The sequence below is a fragment of the Protomyctophum parallelum genome, assembly GCF_964188405.1.
Source record: "Protomyctophum parallelum genome assembly, chromosome: 2".
In the NCBI taxonomy this organism is placed as follows: domain Eukaryota; kingdom Metazoa; phylum Chordata; class Actinopteri; order Myctophiformes; family Myctophidae; genus Protomyctophum; species Protomyctophum parallelum.
The window spans coordinates 4,888,863-4,906,413 of NC_139699.1; the positions used below are offsets into that span (position 1 = coordinate 4,888,863).

General features: G+C 44.2%; 1 protein-coding gene across 1 annotated transcript in view; it reads left to right on the forward strand.

Moving 5' to 3' along the window:
* Positions 1-17,551, forward strand: part of slc12a4 (solute carrier family 12 member 4) — a 52,300-nt gene that overhangs the window by 28,010 nt on the left and 6,739 nt on the right. Inside the window, exons 2-16 of the mRNA XM_083759895.1 lie at positions 89-183; positions 1,993-2,121; positions 3,969-4,115; positions 5,439-5,493; positions 5,809-5,939; positions 7,987-8,225; positions 10,091-10,305; positions 10,815-10,979; positions 12,004-12,102; positions 12,247-12,304; positions 13,536-13,710; positions 14,658-14,776; positions 15,679-15,777; positions 16,456-16,575; positions 16,767-16,871. Coding sequence (XP_083616021.1) covers positions 89-183; positions 1,993-2,121; positions 3,969-4,115; positions 5,439-5,493; positions 5,809-5,939; positions 7,987-8,225; positions 10,091-10,305; positions 10,815-10,979; positions 12,004-12,102; positions 12,247-12,304; positions 13,536-13,710; positions 14,658-14,776; positions 15,679-15,777; positions 16,456-16,575; positions 16,767-16,871 — 1,951 coding nt within the window. The remainder of the gene's footprint in view (positions 1-88; positions 184-1,992; positions 2,122-3,968; positions 4,116-5,438; positions 5,494-5,808; positions 5,940-7,986; positions 8,226-10,090; positions 10,306-10,814; positions 10,980-12,003; positions 12,103-12,246; positions 12,305-13,535; positions 13,711-14,657; positions 14,777-15,678; positions 15,778-16,455; positions 16,576-16,766; positions 16,872-17,551) is intronic.

A 17,551-nucleotide genomic window follows, 5' to 3' on the forward strand; every position in this document is an offset into this window, starting at 1 on the left:
TGGAGTCAGTTACTAGTTACAGTATGTAAAATAGTCTCTCTCTCTCTCTCTCTCTCTCTCTCTCTCTCTCTCTCTCTCTCTCTCATAGGTCAAGGGAACCACAAGGAGGACAGCCCGTTCCTGAACAGTACAGATGCTGCCAAGAACAATGACTTCTATGACAGGAACTTGGCTTTGTTTGAGGTTTGTTGAAATACAACAGCATCTCAAATATGCAATTTGTCGGTGTCAGTCTAGTTGAGATTAACAAAACATGTTGCGTAACAGAACATATGAAAAGTAGAAATTCTCCTAATGCAAATTCTGAATTGTGATGCAGTTTCACAATTATGTAGACATAGCAACTATAGTGTATAGTTGTATACGCATATCATTTATATAGATATTCCACTGTACTTGTTTTTAGCTTTATTTCGTATGATTCAAGGTGACTATTTTTATGTACTATATATTTGTTTTCTGTTCTTACTTACTGTAAATTGCTCTGGATTAACCCATTCTGAACGGACACCAATTTTGGTGTTAGCATCACGTTATGCTTTAGCTATTGAAAAACAGCAGATCTACAAGCTCATAGCGCGCCACCGAGTGGCACGCTACGAGCTTGTAGGTCTGCTATTTTTTGAAAAATCGAAGAACGACTGACATTTTTTACAATCTGATCTCAGGTCAGAATGGGCTGATCAGACCAGTGTGTGTCCAGCGGAAACCTCGTATGAATCTGATCTCGGGTCAGAATGGGTTAAGAGCTTCTGCTAAAAGCCTAAATTGTAATTCAAAACTCAACAGAGCACTATACCCACTATATGTCACAGTACGATCTGAAAACCAGTCAGATTGAAAAAGGATTGGGTTTTGGTACCTCCGAGACGTCATTTATGTTTTTGACGGGCGGCCCCGCCCCGCCCCCCGGGCGGCCCCGCCCCGCCCCGCCCCGCCCCGCCCCGCCCCGCCCCGCCGCAGGCAAGCTCGGGAGGTAAACTAAAAAAAAGACCACTCCTTTTTCAATCTGACGGTTTTTTTTCAATCATACTGTAACATATATTGATTCAGTCAGACAACTCAAGGAGGATGTAATATATATATTTATTGAATATGATATAATCAATGCAATATGTTTATTATGGTTTGGCGATGTATTGGATCTGCTTTTTTAGGTACTCAGGTCAAGCGCATCAGTCCCAACCATAGGGACTCTGAATCCCCCGTACCTAAACAGCAGATCCAAAACGACAGGTGGTAGCTGGGGTGGAGGTGGGAGCGCACTTGTATACAGCAGCACGAGTATACAGTATAGCAGCAGCAGCAGCAGAATTGAGCGCAGGTTGTATGACAGCAGCACGCTGATACAACAGCAGTAAAGCAAGCAGAGTTGAGCGCAGGTTGTATGACAGCAGAACGCTGATACAACAGCAGTAAGCAAGCAAGAAGGCAGAGGAATGCAAACCTCTGGTTCAAGTAGCCGGTATGAGATGGGGTGAGCGTGTGATTGGCTGAGTGAATCATGTGGATGAGAGCTTGATGCTGCGGTGGCCCAATTAACGGCCGGCGCGCTGACTGAGGTTCCCTGACTGAACTTGCTCTGCGCATGTCTACGACAGGCGCAAATGCTCATTTGATTGATTGATTGAAATATTTATTAACAGTTTGTAGAATTTACAGTACATTTTAAGCACAAACTCAATACAAAGACTGTTAACTGTGAGTGGACGACCCAATTAAGCATTACACTTGTTTACAACAGGGTCCACATTGTTCAATTCATCAAAAGACACCTAAATGAGCATGGTGTGCACATCATGCAGTGTATTAGTACAAGTGGTTGGTTGAGAGTGGGTTAGGGTTTGTTGCATTTGGTCCCCAGCACGTTCAGGAGGCTTATCGCTCACCACTTGATATCAACTCCTGAGCTCTAATCAGACCCATACATCACTATCAACTCTATTGTCACATTACAGGTGTAGAAGCTTTTCTCACCATTCTTTCTCACAGGAAGAGCTGGACATCCGTCCCAAAGTGTCGGCTCTGCTCAGCCGTCTGGTCAACTACACCAACATTACCCAGGGGGCCAAGGAGCACGAAGAGGAGGAGAGTGCAGAGGCACGCAGGAAGGCCCACAAGGTTAGGGGCCAGGGGTCAGGGGTCAGGGGGGCATTGTGTAAAAGTATACTGTTCCTGTCTCTGTCTTACCAACTTTATGTCTTAACAGTTTGACTGCGGAAAACGATTTACCGGACTTTTAATCAACCCCCCTTCACTGCCGAGATTGTTGTATTACCTTTAGAGCATACGCTGAATTATTTGGGCTTTTAATCCGCGAAAATCCAGCAAAAAAAGCTCCCCTGGTTTGTTATGATCCGAGTGAGGCATCCACCATCTTGGTGCACCCGGAAGACGCACACAAGACTGGTCTCAATGAGGCGTTGCACCCCATTCGTTTACATTGGCCTCAATTTCCCAGAAGCCCTAGCAGCCCACAGCATGTGACGATTTCCGGTTTCTGATTCACAACAGATGCACCTACTCTCTTTCTCCGCGGCGAAGAAGAATTTTCTTTTTTTTGTTTACATTACGGCGGATTAAACACATAAAACAAAACTCGCATATGTCCGATATGGCAGCGACATTAACCTGGAGTAATCTATTCAAAGCACGGAAACTGTTAACCTGGTGCTTTTATGTTTGTTTCATGGTGTGCAACATGGATCGGGCTGAATCCTTGCAAACATTTGGAGTCATATATCATAGAGACAGTATGCCATACTGTAGAGACGATGATTGACATCACGATTTGGCCGCATGAAGACAGAAATTCACACTGGAGCCACACTGACCCCTTTTCCACCGGTTGGATCCCAGTGGGAACCGGTTCAGTTCTTGTTGGTTCTTAGTCCATGAGCCAGAGCTCCAAAATTGGAACATTAATTGTGAATTGAGTGGGCACTGGGCAAAACTATATCTATATTAAATTGTTTATAGGATCAATATAAGTAAATTAATATATGATAACCCTTCCACACCTTTTCATATTTTATATTATACATTTGTAATAGAATAAATCATTGTCTTCGTGTAAGTAATCAACTGGGGAAGTTTCATGGTGATAACAATCTAATATAGGTATAGTTTTGTCCACTCAATTCATAATTAATCCTCTTTACCCCGTGGAGGCGCATAGGGCAAAGAACTGAAGCGGTTCCCATTGGGAACCAACCAGTGGAAAAGGGGTCACTGCTCATTCACTTTATTTATTTTAATTCACAGTACACAACAGTGTGGATTATGTTCTTTATTTATCCTGCTGGTTATAGAGTATTAGTACTGTCTTGCAGATTGGTCGTTATGTGCCAAGCCAACAACTGATTGTGCGACAGACTGACCCTAAAAAAACGACGTTAATCAATTCAATATGATCAATACGCTTGTTTCCTGAAATGTCACGTTCAATATTCAGCACATGTTCAACCCTGACCTCCAATCTACCCCCCCCACCCCCCCTCCTTTTTTGTCCTGGAAAGCAACAAAATGACAATTTCACCCACTGATTTACACCTACATAAAACTCTCTCTCTCTCTCTCTCTCTCTTCAATTCAATTCAATTCAATTCAATTCAATTCAATTCAATTCAATTCAATTCAATGTTCTTTATTGGTAATGTAAACATTTGTTTACATTGACATTAAAAAACTAAAGGATCAAAACAAAATGTAGAATGTAAAGTCAGAAGCTCCAATGAATCCATGTCTCCCTCCCTCCCCTCTCCCAGTCCCCCAACATGGGCACTCTGATGGGAGTGTACTGAATCCATGTCTCCCTCCCTCTCCCTCTCCCAGTCCCCCAACATGGGCACTCTGATGGGAGTGTAATGAATCCATGTCTCCCTCCCTCTCCCTCTCCCAGTCCCCCAACATGGGCACTCTGATGGGAGTGTAATGAATCCATGTCTCCCTCCCTCTCCCTCTCCCAGTCTCCCAACATGGGCACTCTGATGGGAGTGTACTTGCCCTGCCTGCAGAATATCTTCGGCGTCATCCTCTTCCTGCGTCTGACGTGGATCGTGGGCACGGCCGGTGTGGTGCAGTCCTTCCTCATCGTGCTCATGTGCTGCTCATGTGTAAGACCTTTTCATTCCCCAGTTTACTATGCATTAGCACAGGGATTCTCAACCTTTTGGGCTGGGGATACAACAACATACATACAAACATACATGTCTCATTCATTAGCACAGGGGTTCTCAACCTTTTGGGCTGGGGATACAACAACAACATACATACATACATGTCTCATTCATTAGCACAGGGGTTCTCAACCTTTTGGGCTGGGGATACAACAACATACATACAAACATACATGTCTCATTCATTAGCACAGGGGTTCTCAACCTTTTGGGCTGGGGATACAACAACATACATACAAACATACATGTCTCATTCATTAGCACAGGGGTTCTCAACCTTTTGGGCTGGGGATACAACAACAACATACATACAAACATACATGTCTCATTCATTAGCACAGGGGTTCTCAACCTTTTGGGCTGGGGATACAACATCATACATACAAACATACATGTCTCATTCATTAGCACAGGGGTTCTCAACCTTTTGGGCTGGGGATACAACAACAACATACATACAAACATACAAACACGTCTCGTGGGTAGTAAGTATATTATGAAAAGATATTGTGCTTCTACTCATTCCTCACACATTTAAAAACACAGAAAGAAAAGCAAACAACGAATAAACAGTGCAAGAAAGAGCAATCAAACAGTACAAAAGAAGATACATGAATAGTAACATATGTAGGCCTATACATGTTTTCCCTGTAGTAGCAAAGTTAGATGTAGGCAAGATGTACACAGATGTAGGCAAGCATACTCCTACGTACACGCAGAGCGGCGCAGACACAAAGATATTAACGGACATACAGTATATTTGTGCGTGTACAAATAAGCACACACATGCATCATTTCACACAGAGTTCAAATGGTGTCAAACGTCACCATGGATTTGGGTCACCAGCACGTATGCATTTCCAACCAGTCGATAAATCCTGCAAACTACTGTGTCAGCTGATACACACTGGTTACATAATACAGCAGAGATGATTATTCAACAGAAAGAAATAATTCAGTCCTGTAAACTGTCATGGTGTCACTCTTTGAAAATATGACATTTTCAGCAAAAGACACCGTCGTAAGACAAAGTATAAAGTAGGTTTCAGGGAGCTGTTTTCCAGCAGTTGTTTTAGAAAGGATATGTTTGCCATGACCACTCTGTACGTGACCACACTCAACCTTTTCTTTTCAATCAATTTTCCATCCCGTGTGTGTGTGTGTGTGTGTGTGTGTGTGTGTGTGTGTGTGTGTGTGTGTGTGTGTGTGTGTGTGTGTGTGTGTGTGTGTGCGTGCGTATGCGTGTGCGTGTGCGTGTAGACAATGCTCACGGCCATATCTATGAGTGCCATTGCGACAAATGGTGTTGTGCCAGGTAATTATACTGACGATACAGACAGTATTATTCTCTCTCTCTCTCTCTCTCTCTCTCTCTCTCTCTCTCTTTCTCTCTCCAGACACAATATTGTTTATTTTTAGACCAACAAAGTGTGAAAAGTAAATGCATGAAGCCGTGAACGGCATACATGCCAAGTTAAGGCAAAAATAATGATTCAAACACACAGGGTGGAACAAATGTAATTGGACAAACAATTCCTCTGGGGGGCAGCAGCACTTCACCAATAAAAGTGCCTCATAATGCCTCCATGTATGGCCAATAATAAGAGGAATACCTTGTGATTTCTTGCAGCTGGTGGAGCATATTTCATGATCTCGCGCTCCCTGGGCCCAGAGTTTGGAGGAGCTGTCGGCTTGTGTTTCTACTTGGGCACCACCTTTGCTGCTGCCATGTACATACTGGGAGCCATCGAGATCTTCCTGGTTAGTCCCATCAAAATGTTATAAGAACCTCTTGTATGATAATGTACTTTGATGAGACTCTAAAACACTGCACTATAGTACAAATAATGTAAATGAATCGTGATTTCATTGATATTTAACTCTGGTGTCCCCTTCTTTCCTTTTTTTAATGTGATTCAAATTGAGTTTACCCGGTGTTACGACCTTATATGGAGTCTAGAGGCCTTTAAGGAGTAACACATAGCTAGCAAGGAACCAAAATAATAATTCACATTTATTGTAAATAATGGATATTTACAGCATCTTTAGAGTAGGGAGAGCATAATCTTCAGGGTGGCCAAAGCCAACACAGCAAACAAAAACCCTGCCCTACCTGAAAAGGAAAAGGTTATCCTAAAACTACATCAAATCAAAATTCAATCAAAATTACAAGTCTATGCTCCCTGACTATGAACAAAGTAAAAGAAAATGGCGGCACACCTCTACCAAGCTTCCCTTGTCTTTCCTTTAAACACTCAGTACTAAAGTGACCTTATCAAGCACTCAGCAGCATAAGGTTTGGCACACAGCCTACAGACTCGGAACACAGGGTTGAAATGCTAGCTACAAACACAGTGTCAAAGTCAAATGGACTTGACCTGATGGGTATATGAATTGTCCTCATACTTATGAAACTACATGACTATAACAAAATACATACATAAATGGATGCACCTGGGACGTATCCTCAGTGATGTATCCCAAGGTCATCGGGGTTTCGGGTCTCGCAACATCATACCCCTCACTCAGGTGACCCAGCCGGGAGTGATCAAGTCCCGACTTACGTCCCAGTAGCTACCCTCGATAAGTCCCATTAGGGAAAAACCAGGGCCACACAATCCGTTCCTCCTGAACTACTCTGCCGGGACTGGGAGGTACCATTCTGGCACATGGAAGGACTAGGCTCTGTGGGTTGACACCTGTCCGGGCCCCTCCTACGTCTCACCAGGTCCACTCCTGCTCTCACCAGGTCAGGCCCTGTGCGTTGCACCAGACTCCCAGCACCAGGCACTTTATCCAGGAATGGTGGATTCTCAAGCCGCAACGGTTCCGCAGGCTCCACCTTGCCCTTGGTTGGTGCCGCAGGCATCGCTTGAGGCTTGCATGGCCCTCCTAAAGGCCTCACCGTGGGTTTGTTGGGCTTCTTCCTCACGGAAGACACAGGCTGGGGCGCTAACCCATACTGCTCCCGGGTCAAGACTCAGCATGATGTGGCACGGAAGTGATATAATGTGTGATATAATGTTTCCAACACATGGAACCATTTCCTTTTTGTTAGTACTGTCTCAGTGCCACAGGACGCCTTTGGACGCCTCCAAAAGGCCTTATGCACAATAGAATGACATTTTCTTTCTTTTATTTATAATAATGGGCTTCGGTGGCAACGAGGGCCAAAACTGAATGAGTTAAGCTTGTGCAGATTATAGCCTACTGATCTGCAACTATACTCTGAAATGAACATCCTATGATGGAATGTCCTTTAAGGGATTCCAGCCTCATGCTGAGGAGGTGTTTGTTCATTCTCTTCTTAGCCCATTCTGAACGGGAACCCATTTTGGTGTCGGCATCATGTTATGCTTTAGCTATTGAAAAATAGCAGATCTACAAGCTCATACGAGCTTGTAGGTCTGCTATTTTTGAAAAATCGAAGAATGACTGACATTTTTAGAATCTGATCTCAGGTCAGAATGGGTTAAGGGCATGATACTACTTGTCTGACGTTTCCAACCACAGCAGGTGGAACGCTGTTCCATGTTGTTACTGCAGTGGAAAAACGTCCGTCGAGGCATTTGGCGTTGGATTTGGGGATTGTCAAGGCGTGGCATGGTGGCATCCACCGCGTGGTACGACCTGGGCCGTGTGAGCTAGGGGTAGCAGTGCTTTGACCTTTGACCTTTGCCCTGGGCCGTGTGAGCTAGGGGTAGCAGTGCTTTGAGCTCCTTTGGACAGCGGGGAGTGTGCATCTTGTAAAGAGCACTACTGCTTTAGGGCATAATCCTCATCCTGTCCCTGTCTCTTTCTCTCTCAGAAATACCTAGTCCCCCAGGCGGCCATCTTCCAGGCGGACCCCCATGGAGGTGACGGTGCCATGCTGAACAACATGAGAGTGTATGGCTCCATCTGCCTGAGTCTGATGGCCGTGGTGGTGTTTGTTGGCGTCAAGTATGTCAACAAGCTGGCCTCGCTCTTCCTGGCCTGCGTCGTCATCTCCATCGTGTCCATCTACGCTGGAGCCATTAAGTCAATCACTCACCCACCAGAGTTCACGTAAGTCCATTTTGTGTTAGCCATTATTACTTCATGGAAAATCCCGTGTTCCAGGAGGTTTGAGTATTTGCCAGACCATAAATAAATGTACTAAACTACAGTACATGACTATTACTGCTCACGACACTTATTGCCCTATACAGTATATTGATCCGGTACTAACAGGGTGGCTATATTGTGCCACAGGACCCTATGATTGTTTATGTGCTGTGAAAACGAGTTGTGTTTCTGGACTAAACTTAAATGGCTGGACCAATCGATGCCAGATTTCTTGCACACTGTCAGTAGGCCACAGATGTACATTCATTAATTGTCTCCACCAGGCCGAAGTCCGTGTGTCCGTCCGTCTGTGTACAGCTAATCTAATGGTTTCCTATGGAGTTATTTGTCAACAACGTGATGTTAAGTTCATCTACATTTTCCTCTTCAGTTCATCTTACTTGTTCGTTCTTCTTGTAGGGACAGTCCTTGGCCCAATGAAATGTCGAGTTCAGTAACTCGCGCCCATATGTTGACTTAATTTTTCCAACATTCATACGGCCTGGTTTCGTCAAATTTCGGCGGTACTCTGTAGTTTGCAGCCATCTTCAAACCATCCTCTGCTACCAATGTTGATTAGGTCTTAACCCATTCTGAACGGGCACCCATTTTGGTGTTGGCATCATGTTATGCTTTAGCTATTGAAAAATAGCAGATCTACAAGCTCATATCGCGCCACCGAGTGGCGCGATACGAGCTTGTAGGTCTGCTATTTTTGAAAAAAATCGAAGAACGACTGACATTTTTAGAATCTGATCTCAGGTCAGAATGGGTTCATCAGACCAGCGTGTGTCCAGTGGAAACCTCGTATGAATCTGATCTCAGGTCAGAATGGGTTAACCCATTCTGAACGGGAACCCATTTTGGTGTCAGCATCATGTTATGCTTTAGCTATTGAAAAATAGCAGATCTACAAGCTCATATCGCGCCACCGAGTGGCGCGCTATGAGCTTGTAGGTCTGCTATTTTTGGAAAATCGAAGAACGACTGACGTAGAAACGTAGCTTTTTCACCGGCTGGACATGTAAAAACTGTTCTCATCTGATTACATGCGCCCACTGCGCATGGCCCACTGCGCATCGCCCACTGCGCATAGCCCACTGCGCATCGCCCACTGCGCATCGCCCACTGCGCATCGCCCACTGCGCATCGCCCACTGCGCATCGCCCACTACGCATCGCCCACTGCGCCGCATCGCCCACTACGCATCGCCCACTGCGCCGCATCGCCCACTGCGCATCGCCCACTGCGCATCGCCCACTGCGCATCGCCCACTGCGCATGCAGCGTATATCAGCTTGTGTGTGTTGCCGTAAAGTGTACAATAGAGCAGGGGTCTGCAACCTTTTTGAAACAAAGTGCCATGTTTTTAGTTTCTGGATAGTCAGCGTGTCTCTTTAATGACACCACACCACAATTCCAACATGTTTTGATTGTCCACGAATATAACCTTTTGCCTTGTTAAATATTTTCACATTGTTATAATGATCATTAGACTCAGAGCATAGCCCTCCTATATCTCCCTCCCCCAGTCAGAGTTTAGAGTTTTAATGAATGTAGAATGATGTGCAGGATGTAATTTACATACAAATATGAGTGAATTCATTTATTTGACTACATTTTTTTAATTGTTTATTTACCGGTAATTGGTTTTCTTTATGCCAGTGTGCCAGTGATCACCCTCCTTTGTGCCAAGGTTGGCACCAGTGCCAAAGGTTGCCTACCCCTGCAATAGAGAGCAATACAATTAGACAGCATTTAGATTGAGCCTAACCCTAACCCTAACCCTAACCCTAACCCTAACCCTAACCCTGTCTCCTCGTCCAGGGTCTGCATGTTGGGCAACAGGACGCTGGTGAGGAGTCTCTTTGACGTGTGTGCCAAGACGGTGGTGGTGGGGAACGACACGGAGCCTAGCCAGCTGTGGAAGAAGTTCTGCTCCCCGGGGAACATGAGCAGCTCTCAGTGTGACCAATTCTTCATCCAGAACAACGTGACGGAGATACAGGGCATCCCCGGGCTGGCCAGTGGAATTATCAGAGGTACATTTGACCACTTAAAGCCCATATGGTGGACTGGACTGGCCTCTATACTAGTGTCTTTTCACTTTGCTGATATTGTGGGGAAGCCTTCCCCACAATATAGATGTTGGGGTTTAAAAATAGCAGATCTACGAGCATTTAGCACACACTTATCCATAGTGACTTATGTCTGAGTCAGAGTAAGCAGAGTATCCTGCATGAACCATAGTGAACTAGTTAATAGTCACGTGACTAGTTGATATTCATCATCGTACAACCAAGTATACAGGATTTAAGTTCAGCTAAGCTGTCACTTATGTCTTTTACTCCTGCTCTGTAATGTTCGTCTATTTACTGTATACAACATGACTTATTATTAAAAACAAAGAATCATGCTTCCTCCCAGTATGTCCATTCATTTAGTCATGCATTCATTCCTGTTGCATATTTGAAATGCATTCTCCAGGGATTCTATTTGCTGTAAATTGTCCCTCATTCACAAACACCTCGTTCCATGTGGCCGTGTGAAGACAACATGTGGGGAGACTACCTGCAGAAGGGGGAGATCCTGGAGAAGGCTGGCCTGACGTCCACGGACGTCCATGGAGCCATGGAGAGCTTCGGCATGTACGTCTCGGCAGACATCGCCACATCCTTCACCCTTCTGGTGGGCATCTTCTTCCCCTCTGCTACAGGTGGGCAGCGTTAAGGCTTTACATCCCTTTTTCCCTCTGCTACAGGTGGGCAGCGTTAAGGCTTCACATCCCTTTTTCCAATATGTTTACGTAAATATGTGCCTGATTTGATTGATTTGATGTCATTATATTCAGATAGATTATTTTGATTTATTGTGTGTGTGTGTGTGTGCACCCAATGTAGTATGAATCCACCCATCGAATGCACAGGAATTACTATAAATGTCTCCCATCGTATGGGCCCAGTCTGGGCCCATACGATGGGAGACATTTATAGTAATTCCTGTGCACAGTATGAACACCATCTCAGGCACAATGGTTCTGTTCTTCACACAGTATGAACACCATCTCAGGCACAATGGTTCTGTTCTCCACACAGTATGAACACCATCTCAGGCACAATGGTTCTGTTCTCCACACAGTATGAACACCATCTCAGGCACAATGGTTCTGTTCTCCACACAGTATGAACACCATCTCAGGCACAATGGTTCTGTTCTCCACACAGTATGAACACCATCTCAGGCACAATGGTTCTGTTCTCCACACAGTATGAACACCATCTCAGGCACAATGGTTCTGTTCTCCACACAGTATGAACACCATCTCAGGCACAATGGTTCTGTTCTCCACACAGTATGAACACCATCTCAGGCACAATGGTTCTGTTCTCCACACAGTATGAACACCATCTCAGGCACAATGGTTCTGTTCTCCACACAGTATGAACACCATCTCAGGCACAATGGTTCTGTTCTCCACACAGTATGAACACCATCTCAGGCACAATGGTTCTGTTCTCCACACAGTATGAACACCATCTCAGGCACAATGGTTCTGTTCTCCACACAGTATGAACACCATCTCAGGCACAATGGTTCTGTTCTCCACACAGTATGAACACCATCTCAGGCACAATGGTTCTGTTCTCCACACAGTATGAACACCATCTCAGGCACAATGGTTCTGTTCTCCACACAGTATGAACACCATCTCAGGCACAATGGTTCTGTTCTCCACACAGGCATCATGGCAGGTTCCAACAGATCGGGTGATCTCCGAGACGCTCAGAAGTCTATCCCCGTGGGGACCATCCTGGCCATCACCACAACGTCCCTTGTTTGTATCCTTTCTTTAAGGACTGTATATGTGTTTGATACTGTACCAATGAAAAGCATGAAGCTACTGTATATGTGCTGTAGCCTCTGCCAGACATATCCCTCCATCAAAGCAGACATGACACGGCTCCTTAACACCTGGCCTTCAGATTTCAGCTCTGTGCTTCTGTTCGGGGCCTGTATTGAAGGAGTGGTGCTGAGAGACAAGTAAGCTAAATGCCCTGTAACGTTGGAAACCTTGTATATCCAAAACATTCCTTTGATTTATTTTTGGTTGTTATGTTTCACGTTAAGAATAAGAACCTTTTTAAAAGTAGTATAAATAGATGATCTACAAGCTTTAATGTGACACGTTGTCGAGCTTGTATATCTGCTATTTTGTACAGCTTGTAGAAGTAGGGCTTTCATTTGCAGGTGGAAAAAACGTTAGAAAAGTTTAAATAGGAGGTTTCTACTCAATTGCAGCTTTCTGCTCGATTGCATCGATAAGCAAGTTAACAACTTTAAACCTTATATTTAAGAAACTCTTCCAAAAAAGCCATGACTAGCTATCTACTAGCCTGACCTAAGCAGAGACATTTCTGGTCTAGAGGGGCGGGTCGCGCCTCAGAAATGCGCGCACCCTGATTGGATCTCATCGATCTGTCCGTCACCCCCGGCCCCTCCTCTCCCCCCTAGTGCAGCGCTACGTCACATCATTTAGAGCGACGCCCACCCGGAAGGGTTGACTCCCACTTTTAGACTGGTTCAGCCCACGGCTTTTTCCAGGCTTTCATCTTTCGCGCAGACGAAATGAAAGCCTGGGTATCGAGGCTAGCTATCTACAAGCTCGCTTGTGAACTTGCAGATTGGCTATTTTCGGCATGTGACACTGTCATACAACAACATATAAAATAGGTCCTAAGGGAGCACTACACCAATTTTCAATCTTAGCATTCCAAGTATTCCAAGCACCATTTCTGTCTACTCGTTCTGTGTCTCAGAGATGGACAGCTGAGAAACCTGCCTACCAATGGTTACTGACCCGTTCCCTATAGTCATTACGTTTTAACCCAATTTGGGGCGGGCACCCCTTTTGGTGTTAGCATTACGTTATGCTTTAGCTATTGAAAAACAGCAGATCTACAAGCTCATAGCGCGCCACCGAGTGGCTCACTACGAGCTTGTAGGTCTGCTATTTTTGAAAAATCGAAGAACGACTGACATTTTTTAAATCTGATCTCAGAGTCAGAATGGGTTGATCAGACCAGTGTGTGTCCAGTGGAAACCTCGTTATGAATCTGATCTCTGGTCAGAATGGGTTAATGCTGCCAATGCAGCATGCTCATTCATGTGTAAACTGTCTATTTCACTGGATAATACTTTTCTATTATAGTCAGTGAAATGAGTCTGAGCAGACAGTGGTAGAACATGTTGTCTGGTGCTGTGTGACCCGCAGGTTTGGCGATACGGTCAGTAAAAACCTGGTGGTGGGAACTCTTTCCTGGCCCTCCCCGTGGGTCATCGTCATTGGCTCCTTCTTCTCCACGGTGGGGGCGGGCCTACAGTCCCTGACCGGGGCTCCGCGGCTCCTCCAGGCCATCGCTAAGGACAACATCATCCCCTTCCTCCGGGTAAGGAGGAAGTCACATAGCACACACCCCCATCCCCCATTTTCACATTATTTCAGACTTATTGTTTAGGCATGTGTTATTTAACCCATTAAGACCTGAGGCTGAGGGGCGCCCGCTGCCCTAACAGTCCAGGCGCATACCAAATTTGGGGCTCGGTTTTCGTCACCGCTAAACCCCTTATCCCTAAACTTCTTTGCCTTTTTTTTTTTACTATTTTGAAAACCAAATGGAGCCCTATTATAAGCTCTAACGCAGCCTAACAGCGCACCGGCAGTTCCAATCCCCATCCTGATGAGCTTTGCTGCGTGTGACTCCCCATCTCTCTCCCTGTTTCCTGTCTACCTCCTGCACTGTATCAATAAAGGCAGAAAAGCTGTACAGTGTATAATAAAAATCACACCCGTGTGAAGTGAGTGGTGGTGGGGGGGGGGGGGGGTGTAGTGTACATCTGCTATTTTCAAAAATAGCAGATGTACACACTTGTAGATCTTGTATTTTTGAATAGCCAACAGTAAAATGTCCTATACATAACTATGCATATGTAATAGCTGGGATTCAAACCCAGATCCCCCTATTTGGGGAGAGGAGACATTGCTTTGGAGCTTCATTCAATAGCACTTGTCAACCAGTAGAGGTCCTACCCTACAACAAGATAACAGAAAGGGCAGGCAGGTCAACTAAAACCACTGCAGTTGTGTTCGTTATATTGTATTAACATAGTGGAAAAGTGAAGGGATGTCCAACCTGATCATGCTGTTTCATCAGTTCCATAACATCTACTAGTTTGAATGTTCAAAGTCACTGACGAATCGTTATGAACTTTGATGCTTTGTTCTTTGTTCTGTTCATGTTTTCTGCATCTGCATATGATTCTAATGTGAAGGATTTGCATCCCGTTGCCAACGCTGTCCCCTTAGTGCTGTGTTTATTGTTGTATACTTGTCTAGGTGTTTGGTCACGGCAAGGCCAACGGAGAACCCACATGGGCTCTGCTGTTGACTGGCCTCATAGCCGAGCTGGGGATCCTCATAGCCTCACTGGACATGGTGGCACCCATCCTCTCTATGTAGGTAGAGTACACACACGTACACAGTACAGCACGCACACAAGCACTGTACTGTACACCCATCCTCTCTATGTAGGTAGAGTACACACACGTACACAGTACAGCACGCACACACCCATCCTCTCTATGTAGGTAGAGTACACACACGTACACAGTACAGCACGCACACAAGCACTGTACGGTACATTCAACAGGTGACCAATACATTGTTATGGCTCATGACTCAAGTAAAAATATCTAAAAGATGTCAAACAATCTACAACAAACAAATGTAAGACATTTCTAAAATAACATAAACATAATAATTACGTATTTTCACTACTTTGACCCGGGGGGACATCAAATTTCTCTTTTGGGTCACAGGCTAAAGAGTTTGTGAACCACTGCTTTGGATTATATGACATCCATACATTATTATAATAATATAATAATAATAATAATATTATATATGACATCCACACATTATTATAGTCTACATCCACATCCACTACATCCACAATAACAAAAAACTCTACTGTCCACCATACAACTGTCATTACAAGAATGTATAACAATAATATAGTCTACTGTCCACCATACAACTGTCATTACAAGAATTTATAACAATATAGTCTACTGTCCACCATACAACTGTCATCACAAGAATTTATAACAATATAATCTACTGTCCACCATACAACTGTCATTACAAGAATTTATAACAATATAGTCTACTGTCCACCATACAACTGTCATTACAAGAATTTATAACAATATAGTCTACTGTCCACCATACAACTGTCATTACAAGAATTTATCTTTTCTCCAACAAGTTTTCAAGACTAGCGGAAGCAGCAGATCTACAAGGTCGCAACGCGTCACATCACATCACATCACAACTATGTTTTGTGTGTATTCTGCAGGTTCTTCTTGATGTGCTATCTGTTTGTGAACCTGGCATGTGCAGTGCAGACCCTGCTGCGCACACCCAACTGGAGGCCCAGGTTCAGATACTACCATTGGTGAGCAGGACATGAAGAGAAGTGATGGATGGACTATATATCATAACTGTGTTTATAGGGTGAAATGTCCGCAATGACAAAGTAAAAACATGGCTGTTGTCGACAGTCAAACAATTAATTGTCAATCCGTTATCATGAATACTTGTTGCTGTCCGGAAGAATCCACCTAACTCAATTTTTGATGTTTGATTTATTTATTTATTTTTCAATAAAGAAATATTGAACCAATGGATTAGTATTAAAATGTGCTTCGGCAAAAACCTCTTAACTCCATTAGATCCTCAAACTATCTGCCAAACCAGCTATTTTTATTATTGTTATTATTAGTATTATTATTATTATTTTAAATATAAATCAGTGCTATTGAACACCCTTGTCATTTGAAAAATGAAGATTTTGGAGTTAGCTGGTTTCTGTAGACAGCAGAGATACGTATACTAATACTACTACTTGTGTCAGAACAAGCATGGATGGATATTTCTAGGTCATACCTTTTATGATATTTTGCAGCCCTTTTCTAAAAGATGCCAATATTGGCCAGCCTCAGTTCACCCGACAGGACATTTTAAAGTCATGGGGGCTATAGTCCAGACCTCTTTAGCTTCAGGCTGTGGAACTGTCAGAAAGGTTTTTTATAAGCTGACACTGACAGCTGTGTTTTGTCTCTGGTTCCCACAGGGCCTTGTCTTTCCTGGGCATGAGCATGTGCCTGGCTCTGATGTTCATCTCCTCCTGGTACTATGCCATAGTGGCCATGTGCATCGCTGGCATGATCTACAAGTACATTGAATACCAGGGGTATGTCTGGCCCCGTCCTCCATCCTGGTGCAGCCTTTTGACTTTGAAGATGTATCATTCTACCATGTATTCTGGGAGGGAAATGGTGAAGTGGTATTTGAATATATTCACACCTCTCCCCCCCCATATCTCTCTCCCTCTCCCTCCCTCTCCCCTGCCTCCCCCCTTCATCCCTCCCTCCCTCCATCCAGAGCAGAAAAGGAGTGGGGAGACGGGATACGAGGTTTGTCCCTGAGTGGTGCCCGTTATGCCCTGCTAAGACTTGAGGTTGGACCACCACACACAAAAAACTGGAGGTAAAGATACAGTATATGTATATTTATATTATGAACCCTTTGTTCACTTTTGTTTAAACATTGGTAATAATGTACGCTGAATGAAAGGGGTGCATACTTAGTTTAGACTAAGTATGCATCATTGGTTAGACATGGGTTAAGGTTAGGTTTAGGTGTGCTGCCCGGTGGGAGGTTAGGGTGAGGGTTTGAGATAGGTTGTAGTTGTAGGACTAATGACTGGTCTAACCAATGACTAAACCAAGTACTGTCTAAACTAAGTACTGCACCCGAATGAAAATAGATGAGGGCCTGAAATAAAGTAGGAAGTGGAGCATTGAAAAGCCTCAGTCACATTGTGCATGTCACTTTGTGTACCCGTTTGCTCTTGCTAGTTGCAATGGGACAATCCCAGGTCACAGACGTTACAAATAAACCAATAAAGTATGCAAGTGATGCATTGAACATGCAGTCCACATTGATTGTATGAGCTGTAGTCCTCATTATACTGTATCTGCATTGATGTCAACTGACAAAATGCTTTCTCTGCAGATGTGCAAAGAGCAGAGCTATAAATCAGATAAGACACACTCAGGAAACCACTCATTTCAACTACCAAAACAATCCACATCACATCACATTTACAGAAATCTGGGTTTCCTGTTTTTAAAGACTTGTTGGCCAACATGGTCAGTCAGTGGTCA